The sequence below is a fragment of the Lepisosteus oculatus genome, chromosome 2, assembly GCF_040954835.1.
Source record: "Lepisosteus oculatus isolate fLepOcu1 chromosome 2, fLepOcu1.hap2, whole genome shotgun sequence".
NCBI classification, from domain to species: Eukaryota; Metazoa; Chordata; class Actinopteri; order Semionotiformes; family Lepisosteidae; genus Lepisosteus; species Lepisosteus oculatus.
Window position 1 is genome coordinate 77,622,604 of NC_090697.1, and position 25,740 is coordinate 77,648,343.

General features: G+C 49.7%; 3 protein-coding genes and 4 non-coding genes across 8 annotated transcripts in view; 4 read left to right on the forward strand and 3 right to left on the reverse strand.

Annotated features, from left to right (window-relative positions):
- The window catches only part of syn1 (synapsin I), a 66,444-nt gene extending 57,596 nt beyond the window's left edge, over positions 1 to 8,848 (forward strand). Inside the window, exons 11-13 of one of the 2 annotated variants that reach the window (XM_069184864.1) lie at positions 26 to 131; positions 1,512 to 2,220; positions 4,175 to 8,848. In XM_069184864.1, the coding sequence (XP_069040965.1) occupies positions 26 to 131; positions 1,512 to 2,220; positions 4,175 to 4,313 (954 nt within the window). In that variant the 3' untranslated portion in view covers positions 4,314 to 8,848. The remainder of the gene's footprint in view (positions 1 to 25; positions 132 to 1,511; positions 2,221 to 4,174) is intronic. The other variant, XM_069184873.1, reaches the window with a different exon arrangement.
- A 279-nt stretch (positions 8,849 to 9,127) lies between these two features.
- On the reverse strand, positions 9,128 to 9,199 carry trnae-uuc (transfer RNA glutamic acid (anticodon UUC)). The gene has a single exon. It is a non-coding gene; the product is annotated as a tRNA-Glu (tRNA).
- Positions 9,200 to 9,568: 369 nt separating this feature from the next.
- trnah-gug (transfer RNA histidin (anticodon GUG)) lies at positions 9,569 to 9,640 on the forward strand. Its single transcript has one exon. It is a non-coding gene; the product is annotated as a tRNA-His (tRNA).
- Positions 9,641 to 10,544: 904 nt separating this feature from the next.
- Positions 10,545 to 10,616, forward strand: trnah-gug (transfer RNA histidin (anticodon GUG)). The gene has a single exon. It is a non-coding gene; the product is annotated as a tRNA-His (tRNA).
- A 189-nt stretch (positions 10,617 to 10,805) lies between these two features.
- On the reverse strand, positions 10,806 to 10,877 carry trnae-uuc (transfer RNA glutamic acid (anticodon UUC)). Its single transcript has one exon. It is a non-coding gene; the product is annotated as a tRNA-Glu (tRNA).
- A 324-nt stretch (positions 10,878 to 11,201) lies between these two features.
- On the forward strand, positions 11,202 to 18,652 carry imp4 (IMP U3 small nucleolar ribonucleoprotein 4). The gene is made up of 9 exons (XM_069184920.1): positions 11,202 to 11,311; positions 12,380 to 12,488; positions 12,914 to 12,997; positions 13,598 to 13,707; positions 13,974 to 14,106; positions 14,854 to 15,008; positions 15,420 to 15,514; positions 16,329 to 16,402; positions 17,569 to 18,652. The coding sequence occupies exons 1-9, from the start codon at positions 11,309 to 11,311 to the stop codon at positions 17,679 to 17,681; spliced, it is 876 nt and encodes a 291-aa protein (XP_069041021.1). The 5' UTR covers positions 11,202 to 11,308; the 3' UTR covers positions 17,682 to 18,652.
- A 1,728-nt stretch (positions 18,653 to 20,380) lies between these two features.
- Positions 20,381 to 24,459, reverse strand: LOC102687936 (tubulin alpha chain, testis-specific). The gene is made up of 6 exons (XM_069184915.1): positions 24,335 to 24,459; positions 23,042 to 23,264; positions 22,234 to 22,382; positions 21,917 to 22,069; positions 21,169 to 21,696; positions 20,381 to 20,744 (listed from the first exon to the last, which is right to left on the reverse strand). Exons 1-6 carry the CDS (start codon positions 24,335 to 24,337, stop codon positions 20,448 to 20,450), a joined length of 1,353 nt encoding a protein of 450 aa, XP_069041016.1. The 5' UTR covers positions 24,338 to 24,459; the 3' UTR covers positions 20,381 to 20,447.
- Positions 24,460 to 25,740: the final 1,281 nt, after the last annotated feature.

The following is a 25,740-nucleotide window of genomic DNA, read 5'->3' on the forward strand; positions in this document are numbered from 1 at the left end:
CTCTCCCTGTGCTGTACCTCCACAGCCCCCCGTGCCGCAGGCGGTCTCTCCCCAGCCCGCGCAGGCACAGCCACGGCCCGCCCCGGGACCCCAGACAGGACCCCCAGCTCAGCAGCGCCCAGCGCCACAAGGTGAGCAGCGACACTGACTCGCACCCGTGTGCAGGAAGACGGGGGCCGCAGGGCAGGAGCCAGCAGCTTGCAGCTGGCGGCTGGGATATAAGGCTCAGGAGGGCAGAGCAGGGCAAGAGTGTCCAAACCAAGAGGGATCTGGCCGGGAGGGGTGCGCAGCTCAAGGGACTGAAAGATTGTCGATTGTGAACCAGACTTCTCTGGCCAGACCCGCAAGAGGATGACTGTAGCGATGCATATAGTGCCTTTCCAGAGAGATTTGCACAGTGGGGTTAGAGTACAGCACATTACATGATCAGTGCAAGAGGTAGTCACGTTTCACAGTAAAAGCTGAAATCACTAAGGTCAGCCACCCAAAATCAGGTAGGCAGCTGCGGCTGCAAAGGAGCAAGTAAAGGTTTATTTCATGCTGAAAAGAGAAGAAAAGAAACAGAATGTTTCGGCTGTGGAGCCTTCTTCAGCTGTGTTTCTTTTCTTCTGTTTTCAGCATGGAATACACCTTGATTTGTTCCTTTGCAGCCAAAATCGATGAGTGTCAAAATGAGAGTTATTGGTTAAACAGGTAGAGCTGAAGTTCATGTAGAAAACAGAACAGTATTCATACCATTAATACTCCATATGTCACCGTACAATGTAAGATGTACAATAGTGCACCAGATAATACAGCACACCACAGCACAGTCCTACAGTTTAATGCTGGACGCTAGTTCCCTCCGTCCTCTCTGAACATCTCCCTTCCCTCTGGAGCAGAGAGCCGGGTGGTCTGGTGCTCTGGACAGTCAGCCGTGCTCCTCACAGGGACAGGGGCAGGGGCATGATTTCAGGGATGCAGGTTGTTCTTATCTTTGTGGATTTGGGATAGGGGAGCAGAAAGGGGGTCTCTGTGTCCGCTGTCCGCGAGTCTCCCTGAGGACTGGACGGCTCTCGCTGGGCTGTACAGCGCCATCTTGTGTTGCTGGGGGGTAATGACAGTGAAAGAGGCAGCAACACTGCCGCTGACTCTGAAGATGGGGATCACAGGCAACTTATCAATCAGTTCAGCGGTTCATCTGTTTGCTTGGTCCCCCAGTGCTGAACGGTACTCAGACTTCCGGCCCAGATCATCTCTCATTCACTCAACTTGACAAATCACCTGCTTTAATTGATCACAGCGAAACGGGGGGGCGGGGGCCCCTTGCTGTACTCAGAGCTGCCCCCCAGACCCTGGGGGCCGAGCTCCAGCTCCAGGGGAGCTGTGGGGCCTGGAGGAGCGCGCTGGGCTGGGAGTCTGGGAACGCAGCTGAACGTTCGCTCAGTAATGATGAGACAGCGATTCCTCCGCCAGCCGCGTAATTACAGACCGGCTCACGCTCTCCTCCCTCCTCTCCCGCTGTCCCACAGGCGGCCCCCCGCAGCCTCCCCCGGGAGCCCAGGCCGCCCGCCAGGGGCCCCCCTCCCAGCAGCGCCCCCCGCCGCAGGGCCAGCCCCTGCAGGGCCTCAACCAGCCGGCCGCCCCGCCGCACCGCGCGCCCAGCCCCAGCTCGCAGCAGCCTCCGCGGCAGGCCAGCCCGGGGGGCCCGGGGGGCCCGGGGGGGCCGGGGGGGCCGGCGGGGGCGCAGCAGCGCCAGCCCGGCCAGGGGGCCCAGCAGCCCCCCCCGCAGCAGCGCCCCCCCTCGGGCCAGGGCTCGCCCCAGAGGAGCCAGGGGGGGTCGCCCCAGACGCAGCGCCAGCAGCCCCCCCCACAGCAGCAGCAGCAGCAGCAGCAGAGACCTGCGGGGGCGCCAGGGCCGAAGCCAGGGGGTGGGCAGCCCCAGCAGAGACCCCCGCAGCAGCGCCAGCAGGGCCAGTCCACCCGGCAGCCGGGCCAGGGGGGCCCCCAGCCCCCCCAGCAGCAGCAGAGGCCTCCCCCCCAGCAGGGGCCCCCTCCCCAGCAGGGCCGGCCCGTGGCCCCCACCACCCAGCAGCCCCGGGCCTCCGCCCAGGGCCAGGGGGGCCCGCTGGGGCTGGCCGGGCCCGGAGGGCGACCCCCTATGCAGCAGAAGCCACAACCCCCCCAGAAGCCCAGCCAGGACCACCCCAGCATGGGCATGGGCGGACCCCCGCAGCTGAAGTAAGACACTCCTTTCGCTCGTCTCCTCTCCGTCTCCTCTCCGTCTCCATCTCCATCTCCTCTCCGTCTCCTCTCCGTCTCCGTGTCCCTGGGCCTGGATGCACAATCGGCAGTAACAGCGCCAGACCGGGGTACACCACACAGCACTTCCTCAAGGGGGCGCTCAGCCGGTCCTGCACAGCTGACCAGCAGGTCACAGGCAGGCCGGAGTGAGGTCAGCAGCCCCTTACAGGAGACCGTGTGGGGGCAGGTAGTGACCAGTAGTCTGGTCCTCACGTGTCCCCCTCGAGAGTTAAACACCCTGCAGGGCAATCGACCTCTCGATTCTTTCATATTTGATTTGTTTCCAGACGGCAATATGTAGCATAGTGCTGCAGTCCTAACAGGAAATATGCGGCTCTGACGCTGTACTAAAGGTTGTGCCTCCAGGCCCATGAGTCTCGTCTCTATTGTGGTTAAATTATCCTTGGCAGTATACTAAAATTACTGCACTGAGACCAAGGCAAGGGTTTCTTTAGACACAGAAAAGAATTACGTAAAGGCACAGATTCAATGCCAAGTCATGTGGGGTCTTTTCTTTTTAAGAATGTGGAAAAATAAAAATGAAATGAATGGGTGGATTGCGATCAAGGTAAGGCTCTTTTGCTTGTGATACTGGGGGGTCACTGCCATGTGAGTCAGACTGACAGCACGCTCCACCAGAACGGGTTCTGGCTCCTCGCACTGACATGCTCGTGTAGCATCACTTCGGGCTGCAATCGCGCAGAAGTTTAAACTCTGGGCCTCTCTCGGTGAGCGTCACTGTGGAGCTCTTTAGACAGGGCACAGAGTCCTGCAGAGGACAGCAGGGGGACCACACAATGACGGGACACATTCTGACCGGCAGTCTGGGGGAGTGGAGCTCTAAGATGGGTTAGAAACTGGTTTTCATTTTTACGATAAAAATCTGTTTATGAACACAGGGTGGAGAGGGTACAGAGTATATATCATACAGAGCTGTTTCCTGGGTTAAACATTTAATTTTCTACTTGTGATTTCAAATTCTTGACAGAACATTTGCATTTTCTGCTCACGAATATCAGAATGTGTTTCGTAGAACAGAAGTCACAGTCGGTTTCAAGACTTCTTTAACATCGCCAATATGAGAGTCTAAGCTTTTATGTGCCATTCATGTGCCACATCGCGAATCGCCCAAAACAAAGGAGAACCCTGAAAAGAGGAAGTGTAAAGCCTGGCTGACCTCTCCTGGAGTTCAGGAGGTCACCGCCGGCCCGTGACCCTCAGCTGCATCTCCGCTGTGGCAGGCCTGTCACGTGCAGTGGTCTTGCCCAACGCGGCTCTGCGGACCAGGGCAGCCAGCTGGCGAGGTGTTGCCCAACCGGGCGTGAGCAGGAAACCCCGGGCAGGGCACGGGCGCAGGGTGTTGCATCAGGGGTGCGTGGGCAGCACGGTCACGTCCTGTTCCTCATCACCTCCATCGAGCGAAGAGCCGGCCGGGCTGGGACAGCTGTGCATGAGTGCGACTCGCCTTGTGCACAGTGGTGCAGTCGTGCGCATGTAGCCTCTCCTCCCACCCTTCTGTCTGTCTCCATCTCTCCCACATACACAGAAATATGTGAGCTCCCCCCAGAAACACACGGCTCCCCGAACCTCCCGTAACCACAGTGGGAAAGTCTGCCTCCTATAGGTCTCCCAGCGCCATTTCCACAACTGCAGCTCCCTTCCCCTGAGTGTGCTGTGTGTCAGTGCAGACCGGCCCTCTTAGTCTTATTGAATAAGGTGCAAGAGCAGTAAATCTTATTAAAAACCACCCCACCCCACCCCCGCGCCCTCAGAGAGGAGGTCAGGTGGGTGGCCTTTCGTCACTCCCCTGCCTCAGCCCCCCCACTCCCGGGTCTCTGCATGACTTTAATAGTCTTTTCCTCTCCTCTATCACCATTCTCCTCTCTTGTAGCAAATCCCAGTCTCTTACCAATGCCTTCAACATTCCAGAAACTTCAGCGGCGCCCCGTTCCAGCCTTAGCCAGGACGAGGTGAAGGCCGAGACCATCCGCAACCTGCGCAAGTCCTTCGCCAGCCTCTTTTCAGACTGAGCCAACCAGAACCCCGACACCCCTCCCCCCCCACCCTGGGGACTCTCGGACTCCACTTCCAGTCACCCTGACAACACAGCCTGATCCCCGGACTCCTGCTCCTCCCCCGCCCCGGCACCTGGAGACGAGTGGGAGACCCGAACCCAGGGAGCCCTCCGCGAGGAGGAAGCCACCTGCACGCCCACGCCCCTCAGCTCCCCGTCCGTCTCTCTGGATTCTCCTGAAGAGGGCGCCACACACGCTGCGCTCCGAACACAAGCATGTTTTCGTCCTGTTCATTTGCATGTCCGCGGTGTGTGGAATCACTCTGCCCTCCATCTGACCTGGACAGACAGTGCTGGTGCTCATGGCCCCATTAGCCATCCTGTCAGCCAATGGCCTTGCAGAACCCTCCCCGTCAGGCATCCCGTCAGCCAATGGCCTTGCAGAACCCTCCCCGTCAGGCATCCCGTCAGCCAATGGCCTTGCAGAACCCTCCCAGTCAGGCATCCTGTCAGCCAGTGGCCTTGCAGCACCCTCCCCTCAGGTGCACAGTCAGCTCTGCAAGCAGGAACGTCTTCGTTTCTGTAATGGAAACAGCACCCATGTACTTTACAGAAAACCTTCACGTGTCTTTTCAAGAGAAGATGCCCATGAAACCATTACCCTGCTGGGTGTAGATAACTTCCTGATCTTGCAAAAATGTACCTGCAGATTATAACAAAGGCCTGGCTTTCTTCTTCAGTCCCCACCTATCGCTGATTTCCCAGTGGAGAGATCCCCCTTTGGGAATCGATAGGGACCGATGCCTCCTGCCCGCACTGTTCCAATCCGATCAGTATGGATGTCCGCTGTCCTGCAGCTCTGTGTGGCGGGATTCCTCAGGCCTGATGCGGGGGTCTCACTGTGGCCGGTTGAGAGGCCTAGTTTGCCTTTGATCTGAAACCTCCCTTGAGTGTCAGTGGCTGAACAGGACTGAGCCTGACGTTCTCAGTCACAGCCGCAGCACTGCCTGTCCCCAGAAGAGCAGGGCCCCACGCCCCATGCGGCGGACCGTAACCTCGTCGTCACACTCAGTGGTTCCTGTAGAACGTCTGTGTTGTTACTGTGGATATAGTGTTGCTGCTCCCACTTCCTCCCTCCTCCCCAGTCTCTCCCCGTTTCTCTTCAGATCCGAGCCCTGAAACTGGAGTTCAGCCCCTGAAACTGGAAAAGCCAGCTTGTGTGTTTGTCTCAGGGATACCCCGGACTGGGTAGCTTGTTTCCTCCCTCGTCTTATTCATGCAGTAGTCCTCCTGGGCCACAGGGGGTGGTGTGGAGAATACTGGAAGGGCCTTTGCTGGCTCAGCACTCAGGATCTGCAGGAAATGTCCGGCAGGACTGGAAATGTGCTCTGATGGAAACTCCTAGCTGATTTTAACACAGTCTCTCGTACCTCTCTCCTACCTGTCGGAGGGCTATGGCTTTCGCTTGTGCCGAATGGGTGCCGTATGAAGGACCTGTTCCAGCCTGGGTGAGGGCATGAAAGTGCATACGCCATTCCAGTCCAACCACTGCTCCAGCAAGAGCTGGTTTCTCATGCAGAAGATACTATCTTTTCTCTGCTTCCTGCCAAGGTTGAGCATACTGGTTACAGCTGGTAATTAATACATTTCTTGTAAAATATACACAAATTCTGTCAAGACTGGAAGGAAAGGCAGCCTTACGACAGTACAGTCGGTGTACTAGTTTTCAAACCCAGCCATCTTTAACAGCTGAGCAGGAAATCAGTGACTGACCATGCTCTGATTGGCTAGGGTGTCTAACTGGCCACACTCTGATTGGCTACTGTTTCTTAATGGCCACTCTCTGATTGGCTAGTGTCTCCAGTTTTAGGGCTCCCTGAACTATGCCAAGTATGTTATCCCCAGTCCCACCCCCCCTCCCCGGGCCCCTTGTGGCCTGTTGTAGAAGTTACTCCAGCTTCACTCTCGTGTCTCGGTTAACCCTGCCCATCCTTGCCAGCCCAGCCCGTAGTAACCAGCTCTTCCCTTCTCCTTGGGGCCAGAATTGGCATCAACACAGATGGACCCCCAGTCTGCAGTTTGGTGGTGTTTACTGTGTACTGGTCTGAAATCGATCTTCAACTGAATTGGCTCACTGTCTGTATCATTATAACGCTAATTGACCAGGCCTGCAAAAGTTAAATCCTGAGACTTCTTAAAGACCTGGGCCGAGCTTGGAGAATCACCCAGCATAATCCAAATACCGGTGAGATTCCAGGGGCTAAAGAAACACTGTCCTGACATCTGAAGATTGAAACAGAAAATGCTTTGATTTTTGTCTTTTGTATTACAGCAGAGAAATTCTTCAAAGCTTTTAGCAAGGTTTAGAAAATCAACTGTCTGCGAAGACCGATCCCAAAGCATTGTGCAACCACAGTGGAGAATCTTCCTTCCTTGTCACAGTTCCTTTTCTTATATCTGATGCTCAGAGAGGACTTTGCAGAATAGGAGCCTTGCGAAATCAGCAGCTGAGGCTGTAGATCTATATGCAAGCGGCACAGTGTTAATGTCATTCTGACAGGTCAGGAGCAGGTCACTGCGCTGCGAGCCTGTCAGTGCCACAGTGGACACAATATGCAATCTAGAAATCTGGGTTTCAATCTTTTTTCTTTTTTTTCTTTAGTGTTTCATTTACATTTGTATGTGGAACGATTTAGAAAGACATTTAGGTTATATACAGACTCTCCTCTTAAAATCAGACTAAAACACATCCTGGAGCGCTCTTGACATCCGCAGTGCTCTGTGACAGCTGCTGCTCTCTCTGGGAACGGCTGGCACTGCGACAGCAGCCCTCTGCATTTCAAACTCAATTACGGCACTCTGAAAGGACTGCAAGAAACTGTTTCCACGCTTTTCTCAAAATATTTAGTTTTAATATGTTGTCATAAATACAAAAACCTCAGAACTGCAAGGATGGTAGCTGCTTGAGAGCCTATATGGTTCTCAAATGGGCTGTTGTGGTTTTTGAGTTGTGCGAAGTCCAAACCAGCTCCAAATCCAGAATCCCGATCCAAATACTGAAGAGATTCCAGGGTCTAAAGAAACACTGTCTTGGAATCTGAAGATCAGACCAGAAAATGCTTTGATTTGTCTTTTATATTACAGTAGAGAAATTCTTCAAAGCTTTAATCAAGGTTGAAAAACAGCTCTACGCTAAAACGAATCCTTAAGCACTGTGCAACCACAGTGGAGAAACTCCCTGCGCTGGTCTGACACGAATGGATTCTAATGCAACCTTTTCACATCTCTCGTCCTCCAAGGAGCTGATATTGTCACCGTGCCGCCCCTCTCACCCTGTGGGTTACATGTTTAGATGCTTCTTCAGTCAAATTCTGCCCCCAGCCCCCATGACCCCATGACCCCCCAGAATGCACCTGTGCAGCTGTAAATAAACCCACATCCTTTGTGCATCCAGAGTGATCCCTTGTGAGTAAAGTGCATACACCATGTATAAGTTGTACCGTAAACTGTAAAACCAAATAAAAGTATTGTACAGTTAGTGGTTACTATGATGATGAAATTGTGAAGCTTCTGTCTCTCTTTTAAAAGAAACTTTTATTTTCCCTGTGCCTGTGGTTCTGTCCGTGTGTCGATGAATCCTTGCTGTATATTTTGTACTGTTTTATTTGTTAGTGCTGATTTATGTCGGAGTCTTCTGACGCTTACCAAAACAACTGCAGAAAACACCAGACAAAAGCTGGCTTTGGTTTTTGTCTTCTGCACTGGAAAAATCAAATGTCTTCGCTCGCTGGCTGCTAGGTAGGTACTGTTCCAGTTGGAGAGAGAAAAAAAAACTGTTCAGATTGTGCAAAGTATCCGGATTCTTTCTGGATCCAGATTTCCAAGAACAGGTAGAGGTGTTAACCTCTGTCTTCTTTTCTGGAGCCACCTGGGAATGGTGTGCTCACCTGCTGGATTCCCATAAGGAAATCAGCCATGCAAAGACAGCGGGTAGGCAGGTCTCCCAGCTGGGCTGCTGTTGCACATGAAGGGATCGACACTTGCAGCCTGCAGTGCAGCTACAGAGACTGGACATTGCACAGAAGTGAGAGTGATTTTTACTTAAAACCAACATTCCACTGTTCTTGATAGGGAGTGATAAGTTTTTTTTATATTTATCTTTTCCTTTGAAGATTTACAAAAACGTTTCTTGTCATTGTTTTTTAGTGACTTTAACAAGATGTCTTTATTTTTTTCAGTGTGCTGACTGAGCTCTGAATGTACACCTCTGTAGTGCAATATGCTGTTCTGAATTCTGGAGCTGTTTGTCCTTGACACCCTGTGTATTGTATAAAGCCTATGATTTAAAAAAAAGGTAAAAAAAGAATTAAAAATTAACAGAATTGTAAACCATCACTGAGTTACTGTGACCAAGCTGTTTAGGAAATAATTGTACAAACACGTGTCTTTGATGTGATTGTAGGTGTGACAACTAAATATAAAAAAATCTATGATATTATTGTGCTATTGAAATGAAGAGACGATAAATAAAGTCTATAATTATATCTTAAACATGACTAGATCTCTGTTTTCATGTTTCCTGCTTGTCTTGAACATTTTGTGTCTTTCACAAGAAAATGACATTTTTGTGCAAAATTAAAATTCAGAGGCTGAAAAAATCCTTCACTGCGAAGAGGAGGTTTTTTTAACTCCTAGAAGATTTTGCAATCGCTTTTCAATGTTTTTGACTATTGCTTAAAAATGTGATTTTATTAAACAAGTCATAAGCGATAAATCTGAAATTTATTGACTCAAATAAATTAGCGGTAGTTTTTTAAAAAAAGGGACACCTTCCCATACCGGGAGTCGAACCCGGGCCGCCTGGGTGAAAACCAGGAATCCTAACCGCTAGACCATATGGGAAACTGGCGTCAGCTTTTGTTTTGGTGCTGGATTGGCTTTAATATCTAATGCCAGTAAAAGCGTCAGCACAGGTCAATCCAGCAATTCAGACAGCACCGATGGATGGAATTCTGAGTCAAAATTAGAAATAAGTATATAAACGGAAACACGCAAATATTTATATATGAGTTTGGCTATAAACACGTTGTAATGTATTTAAACAGAGGAGTCCTCAACGCGTTTGCTGTGACGTCAGGCGCACGCCTCGGGGTGGCGCACGCCAGCTGATTCGCCGAGCCCCCGGACCAATGGCAGGGCCCGCTACGTCACAGGCTGCCGCCTTGCCAAGAGCGCAGCTGCGCCCTCCCTCTCGCAGCTCCTCGGTAGCTCGCCGTGATCGTATAGTGGTCAGTACTTTGCGTTGTGGCCGCAACAACCCCGGTTCGAATCCGGGTCACGGCAGGTGTAAACCTGGCACGGCAGAGGAGTTCACTTTTTCTATCATTTATTTTTCAATTTTATTTAAAAATAAAATGTTATATTTAAAAGTATATTTTAAAATTTGAGTATACTCGAAGCAGATATCGAAATAACTGAACACATTTTTGTCTCATGTCACCGTTCACCGCCTTTCTGGCACTGCTTGTTCGGGGCTATAATACAATAGTCCTATTCGTGTACATCTCAGTTTTACAGATATTGTTCTCGGTGTCTCGAATCCAAACAAAGAAGTCCGTATAATGATAAAGTTTATTCTCTTGTTTGCAAACTTTTACATACACACGTGTAGAGTAAAAAAGAATCTTATAAGCTTTAAAGAATTTTCTAACTCATTCAAGCTATACTGTAAAGCACTGAAAATATTAAAAAATAAGCCTGGTGAGTTTTTCTACATAAATGTCTTTTAGCATATAAACTGATTTAATGTAACCAATAACACCGCATGAGCTCTGTACTGTGGACAAAGTAGGCTTTTTTTTTCATTCGTATCATTCGCTTGTTGCTACCTTGTTGTGTCGTGTTGTGATATCTGTATATCGTTATGTATATACCCCTTTTATTTTCCCTTCTTGTATTTAAATAAAAATTAAAAAACTGGCACGAATCGAGCTAATTTTTGTCCTGTGCTATTTTATTATTAACTCATAAGGCGGAAGGCTGTATCAAGGGCGACAAACAGTGGATGCAGTTAGAACAGCACAACAGGCTTTGAAAGGGATAAAAAGCAGCCGTGCTCGGGGGCAGTGCGGGAGCCGGGAGCCCGCCGGCAGGGCCTGGGTCGCTCAGCCCAGCCGACGGGGGGCTCAGGCCGAGCTGCTGCTCTTCACGCGTCTGCGAGGGGTTCTGATCGTCTCCTCGGTAGCTCGCCGTGATCGTATAGTGGTCAGTACTTTGCGTTGTGGCCGCAACAACCCCGGTTCGAATCCGGGTCACGGCAGGATCCGAGATCCTTCACGGTGTAGAGGAGCTGCTTTTTCTTGTCAACCCCCAATTCGTTTCTGCAATCGCCTTTCAATGTTTTTGACGATTGCTTCAAAATGTGATTTTATTAAACAAGTCATAAGTGATGACTCAAATCTCAAATTTATGAAATCAAATAAACCGGCAAAAAAAAAAAAGACACACATTCCCATACCGGGAGTCGAACCCGGGCCGCCTGGGTGAAAACCAGGAATCCTAACCGCTAGACCATATGGGACTGTCGTGAACATGTTGGTTCTGTTGAGGGTTGTGCCATCAGTTCAGTGAAACTCTTCACCGCCTCTGACTGGGCGCACAGGAGCGCTCTTCCATGGTGTCTGTCTGCAGGAAGTATATGTGCAATCTTTATTAAAACAGCACCAGAATATTCAGAATATTACGTCTTTAAAAACAAGATAAAAATAAACTCAATTTTATAATCGTGAGGCTTAATCGTTTTTCCCCCGTTTCTTCTTATTTCTTCGGTTTACTTGATATAACATAAAGCTCACAGTAATGTCCTTGTCACTCCGTTTTGTTCCCATGAGGCCGCGGACCGGCCGCAGTCAGTTACGCGGCTCGCTATTGGCTGCCGAGACGGGCCAATGAGAGGCGGCGTATGAGCGAGGTCCGGATGCCCATGTGAGGTTGTGCTGCCCGGCTGTGAAGATGGTGAGTGAGCTGTTGGTTAAAATTATCGCTCTGAAAGTTTTGTTTTAACAGCCGGATTGTTTTTGCTCTGTGCTGGGCTCTGACAGAGTGTGGAAATAGAGACGCTTTACGCAGGAGCCGGTACCTAACGTACAACTTAATGAGAGGCGTTCGGAGTTGTAAACAGAGCCTGTAGATGTAGATTACGATAATTTGAGTGGCGGAAAAAAAGTTTTAAAAAATCTCAGAAGTTAATAGGACGCTCTTTTCCGTCCAAGAAGAAAGTAACGCATGAGCCTAACCTAGTTGTGGAAACCGTTGCTGGTTTAGATGCTGCTCAGTTGATTCAAAACCGTTTCCAAACTGACCCAGGTCTATCCTGAGAACCCAGTTCTTTTCTGTAGCGAGCAGAGAATATAGAGTCCAACATTATTACACGTGAAGAAGGACACCTGAAGAAGGCTCCACGGCCGAAACGTTGTGTTCTCTTTCTTCTTTTTTTCAGCATGGAATAAACCTATTACTTGTTCCTTTGCATTATTACACGTGAGCGATCTGTGCAGTCGACGATGCGGGATTTAAATGATAAACATTTGTCTTCTATCGTTTCAAAACGTGAACGCAAAAGAATGATGAATAGTATGTTAAGATCCGAATCGTTCGTGATGAATGGTGTTTGGGAAGCTGACAGGCTGCTTGAGATGGAGACCAGGATCATGGGAGTGTTTCATCTAAATACCTCCCCCCATGTCTCAAGTGCTTTAGGATCCTTGGTGTTACGAGCCTGGTAGGGGTTTAATAGTCTCCACACAGCATGAAAGGACCGAGGTTTACATCTGTTTGCAGTCGCCACTCTTTCACACTAGAGGGCGCCCGGCGCACAGAAATCATCTATACCAAGATGGTCTAGAGGAGCAACAGCTCGCCATTCAGTAAACTGATCTCCGCGGCGAGGTCATTTAAAGACTGTTTTTGTCCCAAGAGGGGTTTTTTAGATGAGTTTGTTCTTGGCTGTTGGAAGGCTCTGCCGCTCGTGCTCTCGCGCGTGACGGGCCTCGCGTGACGGAGCCGTGTTGTGTGTGTGTGCAGCTGCGACGCCAGGCCCGGCTGCGGAGGGAGTACCTGTACAGGAAGGAGCTGGAGGACAGGGCGCGCACCATTGATGAGAAGAAGCAGCGGCTGAAGCAGGCGCTGGACGGTGAGACCCTCCGCACGCTGGGATCTTGTCTTCCTCTGCCCTTGACCAACACACGGCGGCCATCGTCCGCTCGCCAGCGTGGGGCCGTGTGGAGATTGGAGTCCTGGAGTCTGAAAATACTTCTCACATCAAATTTGTGTTCATTTCTTTATATCTGAGCACTGCTGAGTGCTGCCGGCAGCCTTCGTCTCTGTGCAGAAGGTTTCCGCTGGCGCTTGGTGCTTCACTCACAGGATGGTATTTAAGAAGCACTGCACACTTTGCATTTCCTTTGCTGACTGACTGCAGAAGGCAAAGTGTGGCTGGTGTCCTTAATTGGGTAGAAAGATGGTTTCTCTTCTGCCTGCTTGTGTCATCTTTTCCTGTGCCTTCGCAGTCCGCAGGAACATCCTGACCGAGTGACTCAAGCTTCTCCCTCGTTGCAGAAAACCGACTGATCCCCACAGAGGTTCGCAAGGAGGCCCTGAAGCTGCAGAAGCTGACCGAGTATGACGATGAAGGGGCAGAAGGTGAGGAGGTGGGGCAGGTGGATTCTGGCGCCCCCTGCTGGGAAAGACGACCTATGCTGTGCCTTTGCCTCTGTGTCCCCGACAGCTGTAAATTGGGCTGGTTGGTTGGGCAGTTATTGTGCTGCTGTCCAGTCCCATGCTTGTTTCATTAATAACTACTTAGCAGCAGTGTTGAGAGTCCTGGACTCATGACTAGAAGGCTGTGGGTTCAAATCGCTCTTGTACTGCTGAGTTACTGACTTTACCCAGATTGCTCAGGTACAAAATACCCCATTATACAGTTGGGTGCAAATAGAAGTCAATTTGGCTAAAAAAATCAGGCAGATTAATTATTAGTACTAGACCTGCATTGCAATGGAAGAGGATACCTCAGAGTAATACCCCATTGTGTATCAAAAGTTAATAATATATACCTTAGAATTCTATTTATAAGCATCTTTAGAAGCTCAGGTCTCTGAAATTCCAATGCCTTGGTTCCACGCGAACTAGCCCACTTGACTCATTCTTATTCCTGATGGGCAGTGTTTTTCTGAAAAGTTGCTCTGTAAACTGAGCCTCTGCCCAGTGCTGAACACAATTGAAAACTCGGCCTCCCTCCAGGTGTCAACTCGCACATGGATGACGAGTACAAGTGGGCCGGAGTGGAGGACCCCAAACTCATGATCACCACGTCCCGGGACCCCAGCTCCCGGCTCAAGATGTTTGCCAAGGTTGGTGACGCGATGGAGCCGCGCCGAGCTCATCGCATTCAAACCCGCTGCGCCGCAAAACAGGGGGCTTGTCTGGCGCTGCTGAAATCCAAGCCTCCAGAGCGAGGCGCGCTCGAGAGGGGGGGGGACCCCAGCACCTCTGTGTTTCTGGCGCCATGCGTCAAGCAGTGACTGGTGTGCATCGTTGTACCGCAGTGGGGGGTGTTGTCTCTCTCTGAGGGGCTCTGCGGAGGTGTGACTGCTCACCCTGCCCTGTGCCCCTGCAGGAGATGAAGCTGATCTTCCCCGGCGCCCAGCGGATGAACAGGGGAAACCACGAGGTGGTGACGCTGGTGAAGGCCTGCAGGGCCAACGAGGTCACCGACCTGGTCATCCTGCACGAGACCCGGGGGCAGCCAGGTAGGCGTCGCGGGGGGGGCAGTGTTGCCCCAGAGGACCTGGAAGCTGCAGGCTGGTTCCGGTACGGCGCGGGGTGCTGCTGCACGCCTCCCCCGGGCCCCAGCTGTCTTACCGCTCATGGTGGAGAGTCGCTGGGGGGAGTTCCTAAGCCTGAGAGCTGTGGCCCCGGTGCCCAGTGTGTGGGCGTGTTTTTATATCAACATCAGCTGCTCGGCCAGCTGTGCTGGAAGTTTTATTAACCGCTTTCTAGCTTCCCCCGTTAAGCAAGTATCTTTCTGAATCGGGTGTGAGCAGCCAGTTTCTTAGATCGCCAGGAGCGCTGTCCCGTCTCCAGTCAGCCACGGAGGCGGCAGGCTTTGCAGCATCGGGTTGTAGCTGTAGTTCCTGTAAAATCACATCGGCCTTTTGAGGTGCAGGTGTCGGAGTCGGTCAGATGTTTTGTTATCCAGGCTCTGGGGGAGAATACAGGTCTTTTTTATAAACATCAGGTTAGTGTGAGTGGAAACATTCCGGCTCTGCTCTGTGCTGAAGATCACTTTAATAATTGAGGATCACATTAGCTTTGCCTGCCCCGGCTGTTTTGTGCGAGCAGCGCAGCCGCTCTGTAGTGGAGTAGGACATGCCTGGACACCCCATGCGTGGGTGGGACTTTCAGAGAGACGCCTCTGCTGTGCAGAGCAGTGGCCACAGGTCTGCTGCCTCCCCCTGGCTGACGTGCCCTCTCTTCTCTCTGTGTGTCTGCGTCAGATGGGATGATCGTGTGCCACCTGCCCTTCGGCCCCACTGCCTACTTCACCCTCTACAACGTGGTGATGAGACACGACATCCCCGACATCGGCACCATGTCCGAGGCCTTCCCCCACCTCATCTTCCACAACTTCACCTCCCGCCTGGGCAAGAGGGTACGGATCCGAAGGCTTGCTTTTAAAGAGTTTGTTAGAGAGCAATTTGCAATCTGCAGTTTCCCTCACGGGATCAATAAAGTATCTATCTAGAGAGAAGTCTGTGACTGAGCTGAATAGTAGTGTTATTAGTTTAATTTTTAATCAGGGCTAAAGTTTTTTCTGTTAAAAAGGTTGTGAGATCATTCAGTGTAGATTTTAAGGTTAAGAACATTTAAAATCAAAGGCTTTGCCCTTTTCAGATGGCAGATTTTTTTGTTGCTAGCTGGCGAGTGCTTGCAGACAGCGTTGTTTCTCTGTTCCTGGAGCTCTGCACGAGTCGCTGTCCCAGCACAGCTGCAGGCCAGACAGGCCTCTGAGGGGACAAGCAAGGACAGAGCTGTGGTCTCAGCCTCGGGTCTCTCTCCACAGGTGTCCGATATCCTCAAGTACCTGTTTCCAGTGCCTAAAGACGAGAGCAGGAGAGTCGTCACCTTCTCCAACCAGGAGGACTACATCTCGTTCAGGTGAGCGCTGTCCCGGGGCCCTGCTCCGGCTGAGAGTGTGGGATTGGCTGGGGAGATTCTGTTTCCATGTGGTGTGGTAGCAAGCTGCAGAACTGAGCGACAGGGAGTGTCCCTTTCTTTTTCAAATGTGTGGATTTGACATGATTCCTCAAGAAAGCCGTTGTCTCTCTCATTGCCTTCACTCTCAGTCTGAGGGAGATCCTGTGGTCAAGACATCACTTCATTAATTATCAAATGAATTTCTACACACACAGAATTTTTCACACCCGAGTGTATGGCGTTTCCTCACCGGGACCTTAGTCCCATCAGGTTAGTCCTCCATAAATGCCCTGTGTTGTGTGGCCTGGGCGTCTCTCACCTGACAGAGTTGCCCTTCTTATGGCCAGTGTTAATCCTGGCTGCTCTGCTTTCCTATTTCTGGTGTCCCTCTCGGAATCCAGGGCAACATCGGGGTCCCCTGTTGACCTCAGTGTTGCCAAGAGAGCACCCAGCCCATTCTTAGTGTCTGAGACCTGGATGGCCAGGAAATCTCTCCCTTTTCCAGTAATGGACAACAGGGTGAAACTGGTATAATTGTGTAACTCCATAATGGTGTAACTGGGCTCCCAGACCTCCAGACACTTCCCAGCTGGCTCCGTGCTGCAGTTTGCCTGGCAGGGCCTTTGAGTCAGTCAGTCTCACCGAGAATACAATCTGCTCCCTGATCTGTCTGATCTAAATAGGCGTTAGTGCCTCTTGAGTTCAGAGCCAGAAGACGTCCATGTCCCTCATGTATAAAGGCGCACGCGTGAAATAATCTCTCGCTTTGTTCTAGGCATCATACGTACAAGAAGACGGACCACAGGAATGTTGACCTGACGGAAGTGGGGCCGAGGTTCGAGTTGAAATGTAAGTTACCCCTCCTTTCAGAAACGTCATCCGGGCTGCCTTCTGCTGGCAGGAAACCTGAGCTCCGATGGGCCCCCTGAGTCCAGGGCCTCCTCTGTAAACGCAGGCCAGAGACCACTGGCTCTGCTCTGGGCTCCGGGATCAGCCTGTGTGCGCTGGTGGGCAGAGTGTGGTATCGAGCTGTTCCAAACAGCAGTCATATAGGTATTTGTAGTGAGAGAGAGCTGTCACTACCCCCACCAGTGTGCAGCCCCACCTGGATGATGCGCCGGTACTCTCTCCACACACCAGCTCTCAGTGATGAGGGGAGCAGAGTGATGAAGCCAGTTCAGAGAGGGGGTTATTAGGAGGCCATGACTGGTGAAGGTCAGGGGGAAATTTGGCCAGGACACCGGGGTAACACCCTTACTCTTTTTGAGAAACACCTGGGATTTTTAATGACCACAGAGAGTCAGGACCTCAATTTTATGTCTCATTTGAAGGACGGCCCCTTCTTTACAGTATAGTGTCCCCATCACTATACCGGGGCATTAGGACCCACATAGACTGCAGGGTGAGCGCCCCCTGCTGGCCCCACTAACAGCTCTCCCAGCAGCAGCCTCAGCCTCAGGAGTCTCCCATCCTGCAATAAACTTGTGCATCAAACACAGACCTCCAGGTTAATAGGCATGCGCCAAATCCTCTGTACCAACGCGCCACTCAAAGGAAGGATCGTTTGCCATTTACAGTTAAGTGGTGATAAAGAGTCCACATCTGCTCCTGGTCATTTGGAAGCTTGTGTGTTCATGGTCACACTCTGCAGCAAGGACCTAACTGCCCTGGCCAGCAGGGGAGCTCAGTTCAAGTTTTACTAGAGTGGAGATCCATGTAAAAATACAGATTATTTTTACCCTTTACCTGTGTTTACTATGCGAACTGCTCAAATCATGTAGTGTAGCAAAGTACCGGTCATGTACCTGGCCTGTTGGTTCTGTGATTGTGAACCGCGTGTGGGAAACAGGGGAGCTGCTGGGCTGAGTTATGCTGGATCAGGCTGAGTTAGGCTGGCGCTGTCTGCCTGCATCCTGTGCGATTCAGCTGAGGCACAAGAGCAGCCTGTCCTGCCCTGTGTCCAGCATGCTTCACGGGCGGGAGACAGAATAACCCTGCAGCCATGTTTGTTCCAGTGTACATGATCAAGCTGGGGACCCTGGAGAACGAGAGCACTGCGGACGTGGAGTGGCGCCTCCACCCCTACACACACACTGCCAAGAAGAGGAAGTTCCTCAGTGTGGAGTAGAGTCCTGGAGCCACAGCCCTGCAGCCGGATCCCGGGAGCCCGTGTCCAGTGTTCAGTGGGAACCAGCCAAATGGACAGCCTGCTCTCTTATAGTCTTACCCTGCACAAACGAAAACTAACATCTGAATTAGCATAAACATCCAGGGAGACATTCTATAGACTTGTATGACTTTCTGTATTGTATGAGAAGAACATCGGATGTGTTTCTCAGTGCTTGATGCTTTCAGCTTATATGTACTTGAGGAGGCTCTTCCTGTAGCCTTTTGACAGGTTATTAAAACTCGTTTAGTTTGACCACTCCTTCCTGCAGGATCGCTCTAGGCTGCGAGACTTGGCTTGTGATCTGTTCTTAAGCACAGAATTGTTAAGCTCTTGGCCATTTGTTTGTGTAATTGTATTATCCAATTGTGAAGGCCATTTGTAACCAGGACTGAGCTTCACGGATGGCACAATTTCTGTGTAAAATATCCTGGTAGGTTAAGTTTAATTAGGACCAAAACCTTCACTCTCAACAGAATTGCATTCTTTTCAATCAGCTTTTTCTGTGTTAATCATGCTCCTGGCAAGAGCATCTTTTCTGCTATTATAAATCTTCTCCCTGGCTGGGTGTTTGTTAACGTTGAAGGTCTTAGTGACAAACAGAAGTCAAAGTAAAGATATCTTGCATTATTTATTTATAGCTGCCATTGGAGCTGTTAAGGTCAGTACTCTTAAAAATCTTCAGTCTTTGGACAATTCTGGCTTGCCCCCATGACCGTGTGATGAAAAGCCAGTGGCCGTTAGGTATCCTCTGGAACTGTGGCTTTGCAGAATGACCAGATGACCAAACAAATTTAGAGGATTGAATTTATTACATGTATTTTCAGAAGTGTATAACTGAATATGAACTGTTTTTACCTACAGCACATGGAGTAATTTTATATAAGGTTTTACCATGATTAAATTCCTTAGTGTTTACACATCTTGCCAAATCACTGTGCAATTCCAGTTTATCAAGGGTTTGACTGAGTGGTTGCTGCTGCACCAGGGCTCCACCCTGCTGTGAACAAACAGGGGTGGAAACTGGTAGCACTCCTGGGAGACAGAGCTCTTTGCCAACTATTACACTTGGTTGTACAAATATATATTTTTTTTTTCATTTAAATGTTATTTGGTCTCTGAATGAAAGTTCTGCTTATCCTAATTCTTAAACCTGAATGAAAGTTCTGCTTATCCTAATTCTTAAACCTGAAGACAAAAACAGTAATTCACCATTTTGTAATGTTTACAAAACTAAACCCAGGAAACATTTTTATTTTTTGGTGAATTACGGATTACATGGCAATCTGTGGAACAGAATAAATTTCCAAAAACAACCAAAATGTAAAAGGTTGTTTTAAATCAATGAGCTGTGCTCTTGTGCTTTTGTGTTGCTTCTGTGGACACAAATCAATACAGCAAATTGAAAACTGAAGAAAACACCTTTTTGTTCAGATCTTGCTGCCTAAACACATACAGTGGCATGAAATCTACTTTCTGTGATTTTCTGTGAGCAACAGCATTGTCATATGAAGTCACAAGCAGTGACTAATGTTAATGTTAATAGCTTAATTATCTTGTGTAATCTGTACTTGGACAATTTCTGGAATTCTCCCATTTCTGGTACGAGTGCAACCAAAAGCAGAAGCAGTCCTGGTGCTCCTTTAAAATGTGAATTATTCTAGACATATTGAGGATGTTATCCTTCTATTTGCATTTCTAGCACCTTCACAATACATCAGTGGTATGGCATTCTGAGGGTAACAGTGGCCAGGATTAGAAAACAAGCGCCAGCATTCAGTGCTGTCTGTAGTACCAAGGGTGTATTCAAGTTCCAGTTTTCATAGTAAGTTGTTAGAAGGTTCAGAAGCTGAATTTGGATGTTTCATTTGTCATGGTTTCCACAATTCTAATTCGATTTCCCTATTACATACACTCTAGGGTTTGAGGACTGTTCTACAGATGAAACTGAACATTTTTAGTTCTGACTGAGGTATTTTTAGAGACAAATGTTCACAATTCTGAAAGGAATTGAGTCACCCAATGACCATCAATCAAAAATTAAACCAGAGAAAAAAAAACATTTGAAACATTTTAGACAGAAGGTCCTGGACTCCCACAAGCGACCCAGCTACATCCGAGATCAATAACCTGGTTTACAAGAAATAATTGAATTACAGCGATGCCCAACCATGCCATGTCTAGCCTAGACACTTGCCAGACATGTTCCCGTTAGTCTTGGCTATTTGTCATTTTAAATATGAACATTTCCACCTTTAGCTAGAAATTTGCAGTGGAGAGTTAGTCTTCCGTTACTGTTTGTTTGCAATCTGTTGAGCCAGTCTCAGCAGAACTGGCAGGTGGGCCTGTCCAAGTGTGGGCTGCGATACAAATCTTCACAACTACAGAGCAGACTTGTCTCAGGCTGCGTAAGGAGTCCTTCAGCACACTAGAGCAACGCTAACCCTCTGCTGTACGTGGAAAGGATCTGGGGAAAAGGGAACTGTCTCAAGACTGTTTCACTCAAGTACCCCTCACACACACACTATAAAGCCTCCAAGTGCAATAAAAACATTTCCTGCCCACACACTTTTGTTGTTAAAAGTCTTCATTCTTGCATCAAAGTGGCTGATTTATATACAAACTCATTTTAATGTTTGGAAAATAACTTGATAACAGAATGAAATGATAAAATTCTTTATTGGAACGTGAACAGGTTTCACAGCAGGTTTTGGCATCCATTGGGTCTCACAGCTCCTCTCCTTCCTCAGCCTCTCCCTCCACAGAATCGACGCCCACCTCCTCATAATCCTTCTCCAGCGCTGCCAGGTCCTCCCGCGCCTCCGAGAACTCCCCCTCTTCCATGCCCTCACCCACATACCAGTGGACAAATGCCCGCTTAGCGTACATCAGGTCGAACTTGTGATCCAGGCGCGCCCAGGCCTCTGCTATAGCAGTGGTATTGCTCAACATGCACACAGCCCGCTGCACCTTGGCCAGATCACCCCCCGGCACCACTGTGGGCGGCTGGTAGTTGATGCCAACCTGTTCAGAGAGAAATGCTCCTGGTCAGAAAGCCATCAGCTGCAGTGAAGAACTGAACTGTTAATGGAAAAAGCACTTTCGTTTTCAAAGAGCCCCAACAAGCCTGGCAGTGCTGCGTGCAGTGTCACGAGAAACAGGCAGATTGTGGCAATTTGTAAATTACCACAGTACGAGTGCTGTAACAAAACGTAGCCCAGAATATGTATTCAATTTTACTTGTGGGATCATGATTATGCATCATACAGCCTTAATCCACAAGTACCAGGCTAAAGCCAGATTGAAACAGTAAGATGCTTCCTTTAAAATTCTGGTATAAAGAAGATGTCAGCACAAGTACAGTACCTGGCTGATCAACTGCAAGCAGTTTCTCCACCTCCTGTACCCTGTTCCAGGAAAGCCAGGTTAGGAGCCCAGGTGACTTTACCTTGAAGCCAGTGGGACACCAGTCCACAAACTGGATGGTTCTCTTGGTCTTGATGGTGGCGATGGCAGCATTGACGTCTTTGGGCACCACATCCCCACGGTACAGCATGCAGCAGGCCATGTACTTGCCATGGCGGGGGTCACACTTCACCATCTGATTGGCCGGCTCGAAGCAGGCGTTGGTGATCTCGGCCACGGAGAGCTGCTCATGGTAGGCTTTTTCAGCGGAAATGACAGGGGCGTAGGTGACCAGGGGGAAGTGGATGCGAGGGTAAGGGACGAGATTGGTCTGGAACTCTGTCAGATCCACATTGAGAGCACCGTCAAAGCGCAAGGATGCAGTGATGGAAGACACAATCTGGCCAATCAGGCGGTTGAGGTTGGTGTAGGTAGGCCGTTCGATATCCAGGTTACGGCGGCAGATATCATAGATTGCCTCATTGTCCACCATAAACGCGCAGTCCGAGTGCTCCAGGGTGGTGTGGGTGGTCAGGATGGAGTTGTAGGGCTCCACAACAGCGGTGGACACCTGTCAGAAAGAGCAAGGAATTTAGCACACAGCGCAGCTCCTAGGTTTGTGACGGCTTCAGATACAAACATCGCTGAACGAGAACAGTTTTGGATTAAAGTTCTCACTCATGGGTCCCCTCCCCCCAGCTTTAAGAGGTTCATCTGTGGAACACTATGCCTTGTATTTCACACATGTGGAGGTTGTGACAAGCCGTGTGGAAGAGCACGGAGGGGTGTACCTGGGGCGCAGGGTAGATGGCAAACTCCAGCTTGGACTTCTTCCCGTAGTCCACAGACAGCCTCTCCATGAGCAGAGAGGCAAACCCAGAGCCAGTTCCGCCTCCAAAGCTATGGAAGATGAGGAAACCCTGCAGGCCCGTGCACTGGTCAGACTGCAGGACACAGGACAGGACAGACCATTGTGTTTTAGGGCCACAGGGTATTACTACACAACTCAGTTACAGGGAACCAGGATACACATCATTGTGTTTTGGAAGTGGTGACCCAAATGCCAAGTTCCGTACCCCCTCGACAGGACAGGCAGTCAGCAGCTCACCAGCTTGCGGATGCGATCCAGCACCAGGTCCACAATCTCCTTGCCGATGGTGTAATGCCCACGGGCGTAGTTGTTTGCTGCATCCTCCTTGCCAGTGATGAGCTGCTCAGGGTGGAACAGCTGCCGGTAGGTCCCCGTGCGAACCTCATCTGCACACAGCTCTGTGTTAGTGTGTGCCGTCTGCACAGCAGCCTACAGCCCCAGTCACTTCTCACCCACCCCACCCTGCAGCTGCTCAGTGTCAGCGCTTACTTTCAGACCAACTCTACCACTAATATGCTGTATAACCTGGATTTCTACATAGTTTTCATTTTAACTAGCATGCTTTACATAAGCATTTTACAAGCTCAGTTTTGGTGCAGACCTCCTCTCCAGTATTGCTAGTTCAGCCTGTTAATGCTACTGCCAGGCAGTCCTGCAAGCTCCTGCCACCCGCTTCTGTAATTTCCTACCCATCTTCATTCTGTGGTCAGTGAAGTTAGACAAACCAAGAGATGACTAAATCCATGAAGTGCTGAAAAAGTTTAACTAAGCAAGTAGTCAAAAGATTTGTGTAAGTTCTTCAGCAGATCTGCAGTCCTTTGAATGTTGGTGAAGTGGTGCTTTTATTGCCTTCAATTTAATCGATTATGACTGCAGTGCAAATGTAAAAGCCTTGAAAGATGGTTTGCATGGTTGTAGTATTTCTGTCACTCAGTATTAATACTACTAAGTATTTCAGTAATTAGATTTAGTAGTTATTGATCCTAATAGTAAAATATTATTACTAAAATAAGTAATTGATTGCTTCCAAATCTGCCCAACCCACCAACCACCGTGGGCTCCAGGTCCACGAACACGGCCCTGGGCACGTGCTTGCCCGCCCCGGTCTCACTGAAGAAGGTGTTGAAGGAGTCGTCTCCGCCGCCGATGGTCTTGTCGCTGGGCATCTGGCCATCGGGCTGGATGCCGTGCTCCAGGCAGTACAGCTCCCAGCAGGCGTTGCCTATCTGCACACCCGCCTGGCCCACATGGATGGAGATGCACTCACGCTGAAACAAGGGGGCAGAGAGGCTGGTGAGGCTGTGCAGTGCTGCCTCTGCCCTGGCACCTCAGTCGCCACCCTGCCTGCGCCCCGTGCAGACAGCATGACAATGTGCTTTTCAACATCAAAGATTCAGTTGTCCTCAAGGCACATGCTTACACATTACTTTTAGAAATGTCCCAACTAAAACCACTTCCAACGGATACGATGTACTCAGGCTGCCAAATCCGTAGCAGGTGTTTTCGGCAGTGCCTGCAGTACAGACTGGAGGTGATTCACTAATCCGTCAGGCCCGTGTCTCCAGGGTCGCAGGCCCGGCAGCGAGCCGGGACACAGCCCAGCTTCGCAATAAGGAGCCATTTTTGCTTCCCAACATTTTGTAAAGGGGAGAGCCAGGTTAACACCCCAAGAGTACCGAAACCACCGGGCTTTGCGAGCTACCAGATCACAGACCAACGGCCAAAGCGCACTAAATCACTCCGACTACACATCTTCATGGGGGGTTGAACACGAAGGCCTTGAGAGCCGGAACTTCGGGAGCTGCAATCTTGCACGTGTGGGGGCTGAAGTCTCCCGCCAAGACGAGTGACGCGCGTCCCGCACGCGGCCCACACGGCACGCAGGCCTGGGATTACAGACCGCGGCACGTTTACTATACACCGCCTCGCTAAGATGACCCGACGGTGGAGCAGGGAGGTTTTTTAGGAGTATTTGCGAGCGGTTTCGCGCAGTTTTCCAGACTCTCCCGGCAGCAGCGGGGGTGGCGGCGGTTAGTTTTCAAACTGCACAGGCGGACATTCCGCCGCGCGCCCCCTACTGTTGCCATGGAGATTAGATGCACCCCCCCACACACACACACAGAACCAGCACTTCAGCTCATACCAACCCAGCTGGGCCGCTTGGTACCGCTCGGCCCGTTTCAACTGGAGCCACCAGCCCGCCACCCTTGTGTCGCCTGCCAGCAACCGTATTTTGTTTTTAGGGAAAAAGACCACAAACGAGAAGACACGAAAGAGTGTACAGCATTGCGAGACTGGTAACTGTACTTTAAACCGATAATGTATCATAATGTCTTACCATAATTTGCTTTCCAAAAGTCGAACACAGTCACAAAAATAACTCCCACCTTCTCGCCTCCTACCGCCGGAGAACTTAACGGTCGCCTAATGACGAGCGAGCGCGAATTCTTGTTTTAAACGGTCCTCGTCTCGTAAGACCCGCCTACCACCTCGCGTCATCGGATAGGGCAGCGTTCTTTTTTATTTTCATTGCGCACGCAGGCCGTCTATCAAACGGTTCGTGAAAGTGATTGGATAAAGAAAGTGATTTAAATATAAGGTCGCGGCTTAGCGGGAATGCGCGCATTTCCCATAATGCAGCACTGGCATTTTTAGAGCGGGCAGTACGTCATCGACCGGTATTTTTTCAACTACATAAAGGCGCGAAAAATCGGTTAACTTTAAAATGTTTAATTTAAAAGCAAAATACATTTCAAGCATGGAAAATGTACCGCACAATCACGGTACAAAAACAAATATAAAGTACACGGTGTTACGTTTTCTTTTAAATGTAAAAAAATGCCAAGATATTTAATATTCGATAAAATATGAATAACTTTAACATATTGTTTATATAGTTTTTACTGATTTCCAATTATGTGTTTTGGTCCTGACCTCAGAATTAAAGTGTTATGTCTTTTTCGAGAGGGAGACTGTGGGGAATCTGAATTAGTGCTCGTTTGCCGTTTTTTAAAGCTGTTATTTAACGACGTCTTTCGTTGATCAAGATGGAGTGCAGAAAACCTTGACGATAGAAAGGGCGTTCATAGAAAGCATGAGGTTAACCATTTATCCCGTTAAAGTCCCACGTTAAGGACCGAGGGGCGACACCGGGACGGACTGAGACCCCGCCGACAGGCCGGGCTAGCCGGGTCCGAAGGCAATACGAGACCGTAAATATAAACAAAATGACAAACGTTTGCAGAATTAGGCACTGACGTATTTTATTTGTACATGTGCAAAAGCAGACATTTCGTAAGCAGCCTGTTGTGAGAAGATACTCGTTATCGCTTAATTATGCGCGCTGGCTCTCCCTCGAAACTGTTTTTCACACATCTGATGTTAGCACTGAATTTTAATTAAAAGCATAAACTTTCACATAAGCCGTCAAATTAATGAACACTTCCTCGGGTATAGCCAGCGTCTAGAAATTAAACCAAATAAAATGCCCCATTGCTTTCTAACTCTGTATTGTACTCTTGTCGATCAGATGGATTATGCCATGCAGGCTCTATGCACAGAGCCCAGTGTCACTCAGATCCCAGTCCTGGAGTCTTCTGTTTAATCAGGCTAATTGATCCTTTAATTGGGGTTCTTGCTTGATTAGACCTTTTCAATCTGTTTTTGCACTCGTGTTTCAGAGAATCTGTTGTGAGTTGCAGGGCTGCATGAGGCTCAGTGGTCAGCATTGCAGCCTCTCAGCGC

Coding starts and splice junctions, on each gene's coding strand:
- LOC102687936 (XM_069184915.1), bottom strand. Junction 22,383..23,041: donor CCTGGAGCCCACGGTGGTTG/GTGGGTTGGGCA, acceptor AGCTGTGTGCAG/ATGAGGTTCGCACGGGGACC. Junction 20,745..21,168: donor GGTGTCCCACTGGCTTCAAG/GTAAAGTCACCT, acceptor CTCTCTGAACAG/GTTGGCATCAACTACCAGCC.
- imp4 (XM_069184920.1), top strand. Junction 12,998..13,597: donor TGACGATGAAGGGGCAGAAG/GTGAGGAGGTGG, acceptor GCCTCCCTCCAG/GTGTCAACTCGCACATGGAT. Junction 16,403..17,568: donor GCCGAGGTTCGAGTTGAAAT/GTAAGTTACCCC, acceptor TGTTTGTTCCAG/TGTACATGATCAAGCTGGGG.